Source organism: Lissotriton helveticus, chromosome 5_1, assembly GCF_964261635.1.
Source record: "Lissotriton helveticus chromosome 5_1, aLisHel1.1, whole genome shotgun sequence".
Taxonomy (NCBI): Eukaryota; Metazoa; Chordata; class Amphibia; order Caudata; family Salamandridae; genus Lissotriton; species Lissotriton helveticus.
The window spans coordinates 274,265,453-274,282,532 of NC_136065.1; the positions used below are offsets into that span (position 1 = coordinate 274,265,453).

At 44.8% G+C, this 17,080-nt stretch overlaps 1 protein-coding gene across 1 annotated transcript in view; it reads right to left on the minus strand.

The window, feature by feature from the left end:
- Positions 1–6,423: 6,423 nt before the first annotated feature.
- Positions 6,424–17,080, minus strand: part of TNFRSF8 (TNF receptor superfamily member 8) — a 258,101-nt gene continuing 247,444 nt past the window's right edge. The window contains exon 11 of the mRNA XM_078640895.1: positions 6,424–9,919. Coding sequence (XP_078497021.1) covers positions 9,702–9,919 — 218 coding nt within the window. The 3' untranslated portion in view covers positions 6,424–9,701. The remainder of the gene's footprint in view (positions 9,920–17,080) is intronic.

Sequence of the window (17,080 nt, forward strand, 5' to 3'; positions counted from 1 at the left end):
TTTATTGCAATATGTAGTCACACAAATCATTCGTTCTTGGGATAGCTGGCGTTCTTTGGGTGTCAGTAGGGTCCTATGAAAGTGTAGTAATGCGAGATGTCATGAAGATATGCATACAAAGAGGGTATGTAAAGCACAACATCACAACGGGAGAAAGGAAAGCATTGGAAGATCTGAAGAACAATAAGTCGATTGTAATAAAACCGGCTGACAAAGGTGGTTCTATTGTACTATTGAATGTGGAAGACTACAAGGCAGAGATTTTTTCCCAACTTACAGATGGAGTCAGTTACAGGCCAGTGGCATCGGACCCTACCAAGGAGATCAGAAAAATGATCGTAACGATCACGAAAAAAGCACTTGAAATGGGGTTTCTTTCTAAAAAGGAATTTGAATATTTGAATGTGGATCAACCCAGAGTACCAACAATATACGTACTACCTAAAGTACATAAAAACCCAGCGAAGCCACCAGGTCGTCCGATTATATCTGGATGTGGGTCCCTCCTAGAACCACTATGCAAATACGTGGATACATTCCTCAAACCCCTGGCTGAAAATACACCTACATACCTTAGGGATACCATGCAAGTAATCAATTTGGTTGACCACGCAGACTTCAATAAAGAGAGGCAAATCCTAGTCACAATGGATATTGTCTCCCTTTATACTAGCATACCTCAAATCCCTGCATTGGAAGCTATGAAAAGAGTTCTACAAAGGAGGGAGCAACCATCTGGGGTGCCCACAGAATTTATCGTCGATTTATTAGAAGTTGCAATGACTAAGAACTTTTTCTTTTTCCAAAATAAGTTCTATATCCAGAGCAAAGGAGTGGCTATGGGCGCAGCATTCGCCCCAGACCTAGCCATCCTGTTCATGTCAGAATATGAAGAACACTGTATCCTATCCCACCAGAATCCACACCAGCCGAAAATAGCTACGTGGGTCAGATATATAGACGACGTCTTTATGATTTGGAATGGCGAAGATGAAGAGTTGCGAGAGTTTTTTGAATGGCTTAACAACCAGTCAGATGACTCAAATTTACAATGCACAAAAGCAGAGATTCAATCGATTTCCTCGATATCACCATTAAAGAAAGAGAAGGCAAACTATACACCACCCTCTACAGGAAACCGGCTGAAAGGAACAGCTTGCTTAGATACACTAGCCATCACACTAGAGGACTCAGAGATAACTTGCCCTTTGGGCAATTTCTCCGCCTCAGGAGAAATTGCTCCCTAAAAGAGGATTATTTCAGAGAATCTGATGATCTAATCAGCCGTCTAATTGAAAGGGGATACCCAAGAAGATTGGTCAATCGATCTCGAAAGAGAGCTTGGTTCCAGGACCGAAGCACCCTACTGACACCCAAAGAACGCCAGCTATCCCAAGAACGAATGATTTGTGTGACTACATATTGCAATAAAAGTAACGAAATAAAGAAGGCTATAAACAAGCACTGGGGACTGGTAGCAGACATTATAGACAGCCCAGAACTACCGATGCATGCCTTCAAAAAGGCTAAAAGCATAAGAGACCATGTCGTGTGCTCCCTCCTGGACACACCACAGACACCCACAATCCAAGAACTCTGGAATTTACCAGCAGTGGTAGGACATTTTCGATGTACTACATGTAAAGCCTGTCCGACATGCTGGGAGACCAAACAAGTTACCAGCAACAACGTAACGGTAGACCTCAAATCCTTTACGAACTGCAGCTCGACTGGAGTTATATATGCCATCATCTGCCCCTGTGACCTTATGTATATAGGTCAAACGAGACAAAAGATCAAGAACAGGATATTCCAACACTGCAGCAGAATTCGTTGCCAGACATCAGGGGCACCCCTGGTGGAACATTACATGGAATTGACTCACACCCCAGACTCCATGAAATGGGTGGTCCTGGAAAAGATCACCCTGGGACCACGGGGGGTAATCTCATCAACATCCTCAACATCAGAGAGTGCAAATGGATGTACAAATTCAATACAATTCATAAAGGTCTGAACGAGTTAGACACAGATTTTGCACAAATGGCAAGTCTGGACCCTGAATAGACACTAAACTGACATTTATCTCAGGGTCAATAAATGCAGTAGAACTCCCATTGTGCACCCCAACTGCAAGTAACCACCTAGCGACAAAAATAGTGACAATTAGACGATTGTGTAAGGGATGGTCTATTATTCGATGAATATGTGATAATACTGTCATTCTATTATTCATACTAATCATATTGTATACATTTAATGTCGCATAAATGGTGTTATCTAGTTCACATAGATCAACCAACAACAATTTGATCATGGTGTGCAAATTGTGTTATCTAGTTCACACAGATCAATTCAGAATAATTTGATCAATCAGATCTAGCCTGAATATATTGAAACAATTTATATATCTGTGTACACTCCATAAATATTCACCTAATATGTACAAGGCATATAACTAGTTTTTTCATTAACAACAGTGACCCCCGACACATATTAAAAACAACTATGCCCCTGCACATATACACATTCAAAGTCCAGATCACGTAGTACGTATGATGTTTAAGTAACAGGACTGGATAATAGCATCAGTATCGACCGTCACACACTCTTCAAGAATCGATAGTTCAAACTCTAGATGTACAGAATAATATCCAGGTTCGTTGGTGTAGATACTTCTGTTTATTGTTCCATAAAACAAGCCAACACGTGTTTCATCGCAGGGAACAGTCTGCGAATCTTCAGGGCTTTAAAGGAAATCACTAGTCTAAATGAATGCACCTGTTCGGTGTCTAGAGTCAAGGGTCGTCGTCGAGATAATGAATCGTAATTCCACAATCTATGTCTTATTGGGTCTATGTTGTACCCGGGCGGAGAAAATGCTCGTGGAGGGGCGGATGAGCCCTGGTGACCACGTGGTAATAGCACCTGATAATTCTCAGTCTCCCTCTAGCGATGCCCGGCGCCGTTTTTCAAAGACGGACCTTGAAGGTCTAGAGTTTGAACTATCGATTCTTGAAGAGTGTGTGACGGTCGATACTGATGCTATTATCCAGTCCTGTTACTTAAACATCATACGTACTACGTGATCTGGACTTTGAATGTGTATATGTGCAGGGGCATAGTTGTTTTTACTTTTCATTAGTGACGATCAGTCCTCTGATCATCCTTTGGAGCGGTTCAGGGGGTAACACCGCTCGCCTCATTGCCGACACAACAACTATACTTGAATCCACCATCTAGTGGTAACCCGGGAGATGCGCCTACCTAATCTGGAAAATTTAAATACCCCTTAGCTGCTCATAATACCCCCGACACATATCACTATGATGTCAGCATAACCCATGAGATATGGCTATTAGACCTCTGCCATTGAAATTACCCTCAAACACCCATATTTTAGGACGGCCCCTAATGCTACTGAACCAGCACTTTCATTTCTTGTAAGACGCTCCCTTGTGCGCGCAAGCAAGCTGTCACGGCCTCTCTAAGGGAAAGGGAGCTGATTGGCTACTACCGCCGAGCCCCTTTAACTGCAGCATTCAGCGTCTGCACCGCGAGGAGCCACTACCACGGACAAGCCGAGGCACTCCGGTTGTCTACAGAGAAGGTAATTTCTGTTTCTCCTCACCGAACGGTCAGACAGCCGAGTTAGTAACTTCCCTTACTCCGTGTTAACTAGGACCCATAATATACGGGAAGGCATGGGTGCTCGCCACATTTTAAAACCACGGGACCCCCCGAGGAACTTTAATTAATTTCTCTAGTCCATTTCTATTCGGGTATATTTTCTAACAATGATGCATGGCCCAACAGCTATCCACTCGCCCACTCTGTTCACTTATCCAAAGTAAACAGGTTTTCCATCATTTATTACCAAGCTTTCCATCCGACCTGACAGCCCCACGGCGGTTACTAGCTGCATAGTTTTTAGTCCACGAGTAGCTGGGTGCTTTTTAAGTATGCCAAGCTATTACAGGGGGAACAGCGATTTACTCGTATTCTCTCTCTTCTTTATGATCTTTTCAGAATGAAGGTTAGCACGTTTTGAAGCTTACAATAAGAAGAATCCCTTTTCATGTATTTAGATGCCGGACTAAAGTAAGTTGTTGGACACAATTATCTCCAGCATGATTCACTCAGAGATCAGCTTCCCTGGCCTGATACCTCCCCCCTTCGATTCTCAATGTATTTCAGATTTTGGAACCCATAGGAGCTAGCCACAGCCCATGATGAGACGCCAGACATGACGTCCGCCTCACACCATGTAGGTAGCGTGAAGGTTATCCTACATGTTACATGCCAGCCCACCACGATATTTTGTAATAGGCATTGTCCTGTTTTTTAGGCTCTCCTACACGTCCTGATGAAGACCCCCACATGAGGGAAGAATAACCCTTCGGCATTCCTGGGGTCGAAACGTTGACCACGCCATAACCCTACACGCAATAGGAATAAATGAACTAACTATTTAGTATCCTATGTGTGATGTATTTTGGGAACATTACAAGTACTTTAATTGTAAAGGCGTTTTATTTAAATGTGATGCAACATTGTCACACCACCTTTACCACGTCCCTCACTCACCTACCACCCCCTTCCTTTCTACTTTTCACTGAGAGCAACAATTGTGTAATGATTGTGAAATTACATGAAGATATTGCAGTTAATGTATGAATAACGATATGCAATCTGAATATACAAGTACTGCATGAATACGGAATAAATGCAATTCCATGAATAACGCATACTAAACAATTCCTTTTATTGTACTGAATGTACCATGAATAACAACTGTGGTGTGCAAGAACATATTATATACCAATATAGAGGAATTGCAAAATATACATATAACTCAGACCACTCAATTTTTTATACTTATCTACTGACCCAGGTCCATGAGTTTGTAGGGCATACCCCTTTATGACTCATACAAGGTATTTTTAGAGCTTCTCGCTGCTCAAAAGGTTTGAATTTCTGCTATTTAGCTCATTTAATGTACTTTAATGGTTGGTTTTACTCGCAAAAAAGTATTACTCTAAGGGGCATATTTACAAGGAAATGGCGGAGCGGGCGTTAAGCACAAAATGCTCATGCCACGCGCCGCCATTTTGAAAACGCAGGAATGAGCCATATTTACAAAGATGCGGCACATCCCTGTGTTTTCCCTAGCGCTGGTGCTAAGCTAAGCTGCCTAGTGCCAACGCAGGCACCCTTGCACCATAGTGCAAGGGAACCTGCACCTGCGTTGAGAGAATGATTGTTTATGTGCAGGAAGGTGTGCCTTCCTGAACATAAACAATCATTCATGGAGTTTTTCTTTTTCTATGCGTGCTGCACAATGCAGCACACATTAAAAAAAGCTAAATCAAGGAGAGATAAAGCATTTCTCCTCATTTTGCCATGTTAAGACAAGATTTTCCCTGCTCTTAATTTTGGCGCTGCCTCCTATTTATGTCACCCTTGTAAATAGGGGGCATCATCAAAATCAATGGGATTTGTGGCGGAACGCCCACTGCAACACCGATTGCCCACCATTTTCATGCCAAAATTAGCGTGAAAGGGTGCCTTTTTTACATGGCGGCGTTAAGTAAATAAGGAGATGCCCCTATCGCTACTGGAACGCTGTTAAAAGTGACGTTCATGTGGCGATAGGGGCTTGTAATTATGCCCCTTAGTGTCACAAATACAGCAGTTCAATGACACTCATAAGTACATTTAAACCATGGAAATGTCACACATAAGCAATCTAAAAATTGGCATCCATGCCATGTGCTACGTTTTGCCAAGGAAGGTCTAGGAGCAGCTACAGAGTCTCTCTCTTTCTCTACCATTTCACCAGCTGAACCTCTGTCCCCTCATTAACCAATATTATAAGTGTAAAACTCAATACTCATGTTAGCTTACTCAAGGTTGTATGGCTGAGACATGCAGCTGGGAATCAAACGTGTCCTTCAAGGGAGAAGCCTGGTCTGTTTGCCACATGCCTGCACTCTTCATGGCCCTGCATTTTCACTTCTAAACATATTTATGAATCCAAAAATTAGACCCATCCTGCTTTTGTGTAGAATTGAAACTTACCGTTACTAAGCTAGGCAAATTTCGATTATTGCACGATACGGTTCTAGGGGGTTTAGCACCAGGATGCCCTATTGTTGGTAGTAGCACACTCCATAAAACGTACATATCATCAAACTGGTAAACCACGCAAATGATTTGTAAAAAAAATATCCAGAATAACACACGCATCAATAAAATGTCTTCCAATCTGTAAAGTTAGAACTAAAAAAATGAAAGATATTTCCTATTACCTCAACTACTAACACATTTCTTTCCATGTTTTTGGGCATTTCAAAATCAGTTTTTGACATTGTGTTTGTCATGGGTAGCACCTGTCTGTGCGAAGAAACGAGACTTTGCTTCTGTCAATTTCAAGAATTTTTTTATTTGATAGCATACAAAGATTTGTGAAAATGTATTAAGCAAAAGTAATCATGGTCTGTGTGTATTAATACAGTTTCGAATTGTGGGTAGCGTGTGAGAAATTATAATTCCACTCCCAAAGTTTTGAAGAAGGTGACAAACTTTGCATCTTCGCTTGCCAGTTAAGTTTCCCATGAAAAAGTGGTTTTACAGAGGATTTTTCCCAACAGAACCCCTTTTTTGCAGGAGAATTGTTGTGCCAGAAAGGAGGTGCTGCAGTTTTTTATTTGGCAGGATTTTTCAACACAAATTTTTCTTTTTTTTTTAGTTTGCCTACTTTGTGAATGCTATGAAGTATGAAAACATCCCGAAGTTGCAAAAACAACTTTGCAAAATTCGCAATCCCTAATCATATCACTGTACTCTTTTTCTTTCAGACATTTTGCTAAACATAAATAGAAGCAGAAAGAGGTAAAAAAAAAACATGTTTAATCATAGAATCATGGAATCTGAATAATCAAGAAGCCACATCTAACTAGACAAAGGGAGATATGTCTGTCATATTATACCTACCCACAGCAACATGTGTCTATAAAACGTTATATAGAAGAATACATAGAAGCAAACAGATATAACAGGGGCCATAATGAAAAAAGAAATCCAATCTGCAAATAAAATATGATGTAATTCATTGCACACCGACCACGTGTATTATCAACAGGTTAACGTTTGCATATCAAAGCTTCCCTCTTAAACATGTGCCACACATTTCCTTTTCATTTATATCGATATGCTTTGTAACTGAAAAAAAGACAATGATGATACTGTCAGTCCAGGCACCGAATTGTAGTAGGTATTACATGAAGAAGAATTATGAATGTGCAATACAGGCTGGTATGTTTTCACAAGAGTCCATTTTGCAAGTGTCAGAATCTGAGCTCATAGGGTCCATACAAAGTTCCCATATAACTCAGTTTGGCTATCCTTGCTAATCTCTTTTCCTTTCTGTAAGACACACTTCATTAGAGTGAAAGATGTTCATCTTATATTCGGCGTCATATCTTAATTTGAAATATCTCACCCTCAGGGGTCATTTGTTTGAAGATGTCCTATCGCATGCCTAGGGTGACCCCAGGAATACTATTGCAAATGCAATTTCCGTATACCAAGTCCTGTGTGTTTTCTACACTATATCTGTATTATTCAGGAGGAACAACCTATAGGAGCATACATTAAAATGCAGATTGTGTCATATAAATGCAACTTAATTTCAGCAAAGTGAAGCGATTGCTCAGAACAAGGTATCGATCAATAACTTGAGTCCTAGTTCATTGATAAACTAGTTAAGGTGAGACTGATGTTTTTACATCTGCCAAAAGATGCTTGAGTCAGGCATTTGTGAGGATAGAGATGGACTGGCCTATAGGAAAGCTGTGAGAACTCCAAACAAACTGGAGCATTCATGGGGCCAGTAGGCTTGCCTCACATGCCAGTTGTTCACACATTTTCAGTGCTCCTTGTAAAATAGAATTTTGTGTACAAGAGAATAAAAGACAAATTATCTTGTTTGTTCATTTGGAACCATAACAACTACTTATCTGCTGCTTCACCCTGCATTTTGGAATCACTAGTGCCATATTATGCATGGGTCCCCTGCGGAAAACCGGGCATGTGCCCCTATTTTGTGCACCACCCCCGGGCACTATGGTATTACAGAAGGGGTCACAAGTGCTTGTGCGGCCCCTTCCGTGATACTGGTATGCTGGAGCACATGTAGCGCCAGGGCTGTCTAGAGAAGGTGTTTCCATATTTGCATGGGTGCATAGCCCCATGAAAATGAGGGAATCATTTTTCCGCTGTCCCGGCATCCTATTATAGGTGCAGACATGCAGACAAAAAGACCTTCGAGAGGTGCACCGCCAGTGCGCCACAAATAGGTGGCACGCACTTAGCACATCTCCTGAGGGAATATTTACAGTGGTGGCAAAGGGAATCCCATGTATTAGGCCCCTCCTGATATCCCACTTCAGGCAGGTACAGTCACTCATTCTGTCGTCTCTTTAAAGTGCGGGAGCTGCCACCTGCACTGTGGAAGACAGGAGTAGATTTACTAAAATGTCTTGCAATGCAAAGTAGCAACCAAAATTGATGCGTTGCGTAAGCGGGAGAAAGCAGGAAGCACCACATCTACAGTGGTATGACATTGTTCTGCTCTCTCCCGAGAGCTGACACATAATCCGGCTCCCAGCTCAACGCAAAGACCTTTGCACTTTAGTGCAAGAATGTCTATGTCAAGTCTAGCATAGGTGTTGTCCTGATAGGGCACACTTCCAGTACAAAATACTATGCTTAGACTAACTTTTACACTTTTCGTACAATGTATGTGTGTTGTACAGTGCAGGACACAAGCAAGGCAGAAACAATTGCAGAAATAAAAGCATTTCTCCTCGATAATGCAAATGTCGAAACTGCATTCTTTTTTTGTCTACTTTTTTAATAGATTGAGTTTTGCATCAAACACCACGAGTGGTTGCATGGGAACGCCCATGTACCACCCATGGAGCACCGCTTGATGCACAGTGATGGATAGCAGTGCTTTCAAATTTCAAATTAACATTTTGTGTCACTTTTGTGATGCAAACCCAGCGCAAAAATGTACGTAAATATACCCGCAAAATGACTTGTAAGCAGCCGCTCTGTCGTTTACTGAATGCGTTCCTCCCAGATAGCCGCAAGAAAGAGGTGCACTGTCTTAGTCTGAGCCAGGGCAAGGCTCCTTTAAAAGGTGCCTTGACAGTGCGTCTCTTCTGTAATCTTCAGGTCTCTGTGATGAAATGGACTCTGCACCAGCCCAGCTGACTTTCCAGAGGAACCAGCTAGTCTGGAAATCTTCCAAATTCTGTAAAGGCCGATCCACCTCGGGGTGAGGAAGTCTGTCAGAGCAAATACTAATACAGGAAGGAAAACCATTGTTAAACGAGGCGCTGTGTCACCAGACAAGTGAGCCCGATGGGAGCTGCAGGATGAAATCTCTTCAAAACCAAGGAAGCTGCCAGATTGTTCCCGCCAGTGGGAGTGCGAACCGTGTAAGGCACTCACTCTTGTGCCAAGACAGGACGACATCAATCCACAACAACATACAACGTGCAAGGCGGGTCTAAAGTGCCCCTCGGGATCCTGGTGACATCTCCAGCCTCTCTGACCTTGCACTTAGAAGATTCCCAGGAAGAAGAGGCCATTGAGTGACGTGTGACCTTTGTTATTTGTGTACCTCCGGGTCACGCAAGGCTGGGCTCTAGGCTGCGCTTCCCCTCCTCTTCCTCCACAGAAAGCGTCACGTTGGCCGATCGTGGGGGGTCAGACTCTTGCAGGGGGTAGTGCGGGTCATGGAGGGTCTCATAACTCTTGCTTCTCCGAAGGTTGGCGCTCTGGCTTCGGGGCGCCTCTGAAACTGAGCCCACTATTACGGTGTCCGCTTTCATAATGTATATCGCCTCTGCCAAGGTAAAGCCATGTAAAAAGAAAGAAGTGTTGTTTATTAGTCATCTTTAAGTTATAAATATTCATTCACTTTAAGGCATTTGACTTTTGAAGATGTTTACAAGGTGAAAACTATAAGATATAGAAGCCATGCTAGCCTGTGCTATTTAACGTCTGCATCATTTACTCCCACTTTATGCGATGGTTAAGAAGGTAAGTTACACTCACAACAGTTGTGTATTTAGGCCATGAATCTACCATGTGTGTCTCTTGGGAGTTATGTGGCAATACCACATGCAGCATCATCCCCTGCCATAGTGCCTCCCAAGCGGGCAACTAGAGCCACATTTCGGGGGGGGGCTGAAAAAGTTTTTTTTAGGGGGGGCTAATTCTTTCAGCCGTAAACAGAGTGGCTGTAAGAAGGGGTGAATACATAACAAAAGCATCCCTTACAAGTAAACGGTCTTATAAAGACCTGTGAAGTACTCGGGTGCGGCTGCAATTAGACGTCACCAGCCGCGAAGCTGTGTCAGCCCGGGCTGACACACACGACGGGGGGGCTGAAGCCCCGTGAGCCCAATGGGTTTTGCGCGCCTGGTGCCTCCCAGGGCACAAGTCCTAGAAAAAGAGGTGGGGGGGACTGACCAAGTCAGGCACTATGCAAGTGACATCATGATGTGTGCCATGACGTCACGACGTGGCACTATAAAAGAATAACATAATGCTATTTAAATTATTTGTGTAAATACTGGGACAGATCACCCCATCTGACAGTCTTGCAGTGTCTGCACTTACATACAGAGACAGAACAAAGGTAAAAGCATTTCTCCCTTAAGTACCTGTGAAGAAATAGCAAGCTGTGTGCCTTTGTTTCCCCTCTGGTACATTTACATTTCAGTGTGAGATTCCAGGACGCCTCCAGTTAGGATATTCAAACAAAAGGAGGCCTGATGGCCCCTTAACTTCGTCCTAGCTGGAGGTGGAAAAAAGCCCCCTCGCTACTTGCACCTTGCTGCTGGAAATGGAAAGCAGACAACGTGCAATCGCTGCCGAGCCTGTCCCGGTGTCTTCCACCGGGACAAGTTCAACATAATTCTGTAGGGTCCAACTTCCTGGCAGGGGGAACGGCTTCCACCTGAGAAACTAGTGGGTGGACGCCGTGCACCTGCGTGTTCCCCCGACTTGTGCCCTGGTGCCTCCTGTTGATTTACCACATGCTGTAGATATGCAGTCTAAAGCCCCCCTAGAATTCTTAAAATAAGGGGTAACACCCCCTAAGATTACCTCCACCAATACAGCAGGTGGTAATCACTTGCCACCCTAGAACAGACCATGGTAAAGGGCACCAACAACATACATTAGCATGAATGCCGAGGAAAGGGTTTTTAGTGTATCAGAATGTCAAAGGGTGCTCTACCAGATGTGGACGCTGCGGTGGTCGAGTGAACTGGTTAAGTAAGGTGCAACTGGCGAGCGGAGAAGACCCCTTAACCGCTCAACAGTATATTATCAGAAGCTAACATACAAAACAACTGCTACAGTAATGGCTATGCACACAAAAACAGAAATCTTTCACAGTCGTGTACAGTTATGACACACAATTCAGGAAAAGCCAAAGTCAACAGAACAACAAGCACAATATTTGACGCAGAGGTGCTTTGAGAAGGTTTAATGGTTCCACAACTAGCCGACACGTGTTTCGTCGCGTGGGAACAGTGTCTTCGCGACTCCTCAGGACTGCGTTAAAGGTAATATGCCAAATAGGTCGCTCTACCGGTGATATTTCCGACCCGGCAGGGCCCGTGACCATGTCGATGACTATCCCCAATGCGCGTTATTCCGGATAATGGAAAACGCTCCTTCAAGAGTTCAAGTCACTCTCCAATGCCAAAGTACGTCTAGGCGACTGTTTGCGGAGAGTATGCTCCGGTCATGTGGACACTGAGCTTATATCCCGGGAGAGGATCCCGTCAAATCTCCACTGGCATGGGTGAGCACCTGGGGGTCCCGATATAGGTTTGTAGGACGTCAAACATCGAGCACTCCTGGGTCGCTGTGTTCCAAGTAAAGGACCTTTAAGCCTTCTCAAAGCACCTCTGCATCAAATATTGTGCTTGTTGTTCTGTTGACTTTGGCTTTTCCTGAATTGTGTGTCATAACTGTACACGACTGTGAAAGATTTCTGTTTTTGTGTGCATAGGCATTACTGTAGCAACATACATTAGCATGCTGACAGCAAATGGGCACAACTTCTGCTTCACATGACTTGTAGTGAATGAGTGTCAGCTGGCATCTTTATGTGCTTGGCATAGAGTTGCGCTCTACACTCCCAGTATCCCAGGCTGTAATATGTACATTATTTCTCGTGGTGCAGCAACATTTTGCATCTAGAATCTTACGTTGTTCTTGACAGTGTCATTACTGGCGGTCACTAGGTATGATGCATGTGGATTTATCAACCGTGGTAAGGTCAGACTACGAAGCTCGCCAGTGTATAGGGCAGAAAGGGCTGAGCTAGTAAAGCATTGACCACAGCACTTTTTTGGGAGACGACCTTTACTTACGTGGGCGTTTCACCGCGGTAGGTTTACAACACGGGCTTTACAACGAAAGTCGTTACAACGACTTGCGCTGGATGGCGCTGTAAGCTAAGGAATAGTACGATTTACTAATCCAACACCTTCCCTACTGTACGTAGACTGGTGTTGGAATAGTAAATCGTGCTATCCCTAAGTACAGCGCCCTCCAGTGCAAGTCGTTGAAACGACTTGCGTTGTAAAGCCTGTGTTGTAACATACCGCGATCAACATGATCGCGTAGTATCATCACACATTCCACTTTTTGCCATAATTAGCTCTGGTGGAGTAAACTTCAGAAAATAAGGTTTCTGTCGGTAACTCCGCCGATTTGCCCTGGCAACAAAAACATACCGGAGGCAGAATTATGGGGCGCTGGGCACTATTACCAGGATATCCCCAGCTTTTACCGCTGCATCTTACGGCTACACCTGGCATGTCTTACTAATAGTGTAGAGCACCACTACCGCCCGCCATGAACATAACAGGTGCCACAGCACCACGTTCCAAAGAATTCTTCACCATGGCTCGGGGAGTAATATGTCTAAACAGTGGTATTTTCACGCAGCCGCGTTGCGGAACTGTGTGTGTACCTTAGGCTACTTACCTGAGAATATGACCTCTTTACTAAAACAAGACCCTGTCTCTAAAAGCCGCTTAATGCATGTAAACTACATGGAATTGGTGGAAAACTTGGGGAAACACACGATTCAAAAAGAGGAATGTGAACTGTTGTAAGACATTGCAATTGGTGAGATGGTGAGATGGCTCAGTGGCAGAAGTGCAGTCCAAGAACATTTCAGGTCACAGGTTTGTATGAAGGAAGGGTTTACCCAGACATTGTCATTCTGAGGTGGAAGCAAATCATAGTGTTGATAATGATACCTATTCTTTAAGCGCCTAGAAGACATTTGAGGTTACGCAATGTAGAACATTAAGACCAACTCTTATAAGACACAAGTAGCAGCATTAAGGAGCAGTGCCTAAAATGCATAGCCATGACTGATAAAACCCTAGAAGCTGGTATTAAATAGTATCATAGTCAGGGCCACTGGAATTATGCGATTGTGTGGCAGCTCCATTTTTTTCGCATAACTGTAGATTTGCGCGATTACCACGTGTTCCATCATCTGCTGCATAATCTGCAGATTTTAACAAAAAAAATCTTGTTTCTAGCTCAAACGGTTCAAACAATACTAAAATGCAGTGACACGTGTTGCCGCGCAGTGGAAGGCCCTTTGCAAAGACTGACTGGTCACTGTTCTGTTGCTTATTTCTATATTTTGGTGTTAAACTGGTACTAATGAGATGCAACTATTGCCTAGGCAGTGTTTACAAGTGAAACAAGCATTGGCATAGCCAATAGGCCTCGCCTTTGGGACCTTATAAGTGCTGGATAACTAAACAGTTATAAGGTCTCAAAGGCGAGACCTATTGGCTATGCCACTGCTTTTAAATATCTGTGAACAAAGAAAGGATGATCGCAGCCACAGATAAACGAGTTCCAAGTACTGAGCTTGGCTCCTGCGCTACATTTATTTAGCACAGCGAGTGAAGCACTGCAATGGGTCGCACTCAGCAGGGCTTTCCAGAGACTGCTTAAGCGGTTGAAGCAAGCAGGCCCACGTTCAAATTAAGGGCTTAATTCGTGTAATCAAAGCCTGCCTGCTTGGCTATTAAAAATCTCCGCCACCCTGAGAAGTACAATTCAGCTAAATTAGCACTAATTGCTGGCACGCCAATTAGGAGTCCACCATCTACAGCAATATTAAACGCTCAAATATGTTAACAACGTGGGCAACAGAAAAGTCACACATTCACCCCTTTAAAGTTTTGCAGTCTGAATACTTTAATGCTGCATGTCAGATATCCAGGATGTGTACTTAAATGGATGTGCTATGCAAGAGTAGCAGGGGTGCACACAGATCATATCATTACTTGGGCGTCCTTTATGTCCTGTAATAAGATACAGGTAGTTTACATCCATACTCCAATTACAATCAACTAGGGAAGTAATGGTCAGCTGCAGCACCCGTGTGAATTAGCAGTAAGTAACTAGAAACAAACGTTTTCATACAGAAACTTGTGTCTGTCAACACAAATCGATACAAAAGGGGGTGATGGACGGAGCGTTTGAGCAAATCAAACACTCACCCCCAGTCGACTGATCTGGGTTTAATCCATCACTATTCTTTAGCTCACTCCGCCACCCCAGTTCAGACATGGCCATATGCAAATCAGTCTGAACCTGTGCCTCATGGGAACAGTCCAGCCCGAACTGCCAAAGCCATGTCTTCCCTGGACCGGAAACAAGCATCCTGGAACCGGTTTCTGGCATTTCAGCCGCCATCAGCCAGGTTAGCTTGAATCCAGTGGCAAAGTGAGCAAGGGACTCACGTCTGAGCATACCCTGCCAACTTAGGGCAAACAAAGCGATACAAAAGGGGATGATGGACGGAGCGTTTGAGCAAATCAAACACTCACCCCCAGTCAACTGATCTGGGTTTAATCAATCACATTTCTTTAGCTCACTCCGCCACCCCAGTTCAGACATGGCGATATGCAAATCAGTCTGACCCTGTGCCTCATGGGAACAGTCCAGCCTGAACTGCCAAAGCCATATCTTCCCTGGACCGGAAACAAGCATCCTGGGACCGGTTTCTGGCATTTCAGCTGTCATCAGCCAGGCTAGCTTGAATCCAGCGGCAAAGTGAGCAAGGTACTCACGTCTGAGCATACCCTGCCAACTTAGGGCAAACAAAGCAATACAAAAGGGGATGGTGATGGACGGAGCATCTGAACCAATCAAACACTCACACCCAGTCAACAGATCTGGGTTTAATCCATCACCGTTCTTTAGCGCACTCCGACACCCCAGTTCAGACATGGCCATATGCAAATCAGTCTGACCCTGTGCCTCATGGGAACAGTCCAGCCCGAACTGCCAAGCCATGCCATCCCTGGACCGGAAACAAGCTTCTTAGGACCGGTTTCTGGCATTTCAGCCGTCTTCAGCCAGGCTTGCTTGAATCCAGTGGCAAAGAGAGCAAGGGACTCACGTCTGAGAATACCCTGCCAACTTATGGCGAACAAAGCGGTATAAAAGGGGGTGGTGATGGACGGAGCATCTGAACCAATCAAACACTCACACCCAGTCAACAGATCTGGGTTTAAACCATCACCGTTCTTTAGCCCACTCTGCCACCCCAATTCAGACATGGCCAACCTCTGCTAAGTTGCATCTGGCCTCTGAGCGGCATGGTGTTTGAGCCTCTGCTAAGTTGCACCTGGCCTCTCAGCGGCATGGTGTTTGAGCCTCTGCTAAGTTGCATCTGGCCTCTCAGCGGCATGGTGTTTGGACCTCTGCTAAGTTGCACCTGGCCTCTCAGCGGCATGAGGTTTACAGACTATGCACCTGAGAGGCCAGGTGCAAGTACCTAGAGGTTCACAGACTATGCTCCTGAGAGGCCAGGTGCAAGTACCTGGAGGTTCACAGAGCATGCACCTGAGAGCCCAGGTGCAAGTACCTAGAGGTTCACAGACTATGCTCCTGAGAGGCCAGGTGCAAGTACCTGGAGGTGCACAGAGCATGCTCCTGAGAGGCCAGGTGCAATTACATAGAGGTTCACAGACTATGCTCCTGAGAGGCCAGCTGCAAGTACCTGGAGGTTCACAGAGCATGCACCTGAGAGGCCAGGTGCAAGTACCTGGAGGTTCACAGAGCATGCTCCTTAGGCCAGGTGCAAGTACCTGGAGGTTCACAGAGCATGCACCTGAGAGGCCAGGTGCAAGTGCCTAGAGGTTCACAGACTATGCTCCTGAGAGGCCAGGTGCAAGTACCTAGAGGTTCACAGACTATGCTCCTGAGAGGCCAGGTGCAAGTACCTGGAGGTTCACAGAGCATGCACCTGAGAGCCCAGGTGCAAGTACCTAGAGGTTCATAGACTATGCTCCTGAGAGGCCAGGTGCAAGTACCTGGAGGTGCACAGAGCATGCTCCTGAGAGACCAGGTGCAAGTACCTGGAGGTGCACAGACTATGCTCCTGAGAGGCCAGGTGCAAGTACCTAGAGGTTCACAGACTATGCTCCTGAGAGGCCAGGTGCAAGTACCTAGAGGTTCACAGACTATGCCCCAGAGAGGCCTCGCGCAGTTTATCAGATGTTCAAAGAAAATGGGCCTCATGTATGGCATTTTGGTGTAGGGCAGCACAGCAAGGCACCAAGCTGTGCTGCCCTACGCAAAAGGGCAGAAATTCACTGTATTCAAGCAAAACGGTACAAAAGGGGGTGGTGATGGATGGAGCATCTGAACCAATCAAACCCTCACACCCAGTCAAAAGATCCCTGGGTTTAATCCATCACCGTTCTTTAGCCCACTCTGCCACCCCAGTTCAGACATGGCCATATGCAATTCAGTCTGACCCTGTGCCTCATGGGAACAGTCCAGCCCGAACTGCCTAGCCATGCCTTCCCTGGACCGGAAACAAGCTTCCTAGGACCGGTTTCTGGCATTTCAGCCGTCACCAGCCAGGCTTGCTTGAATCCAGTGACAAAGTGAGCAAGGGACTCACTTCTGATCATACCCTGCCAACTTATGGCGA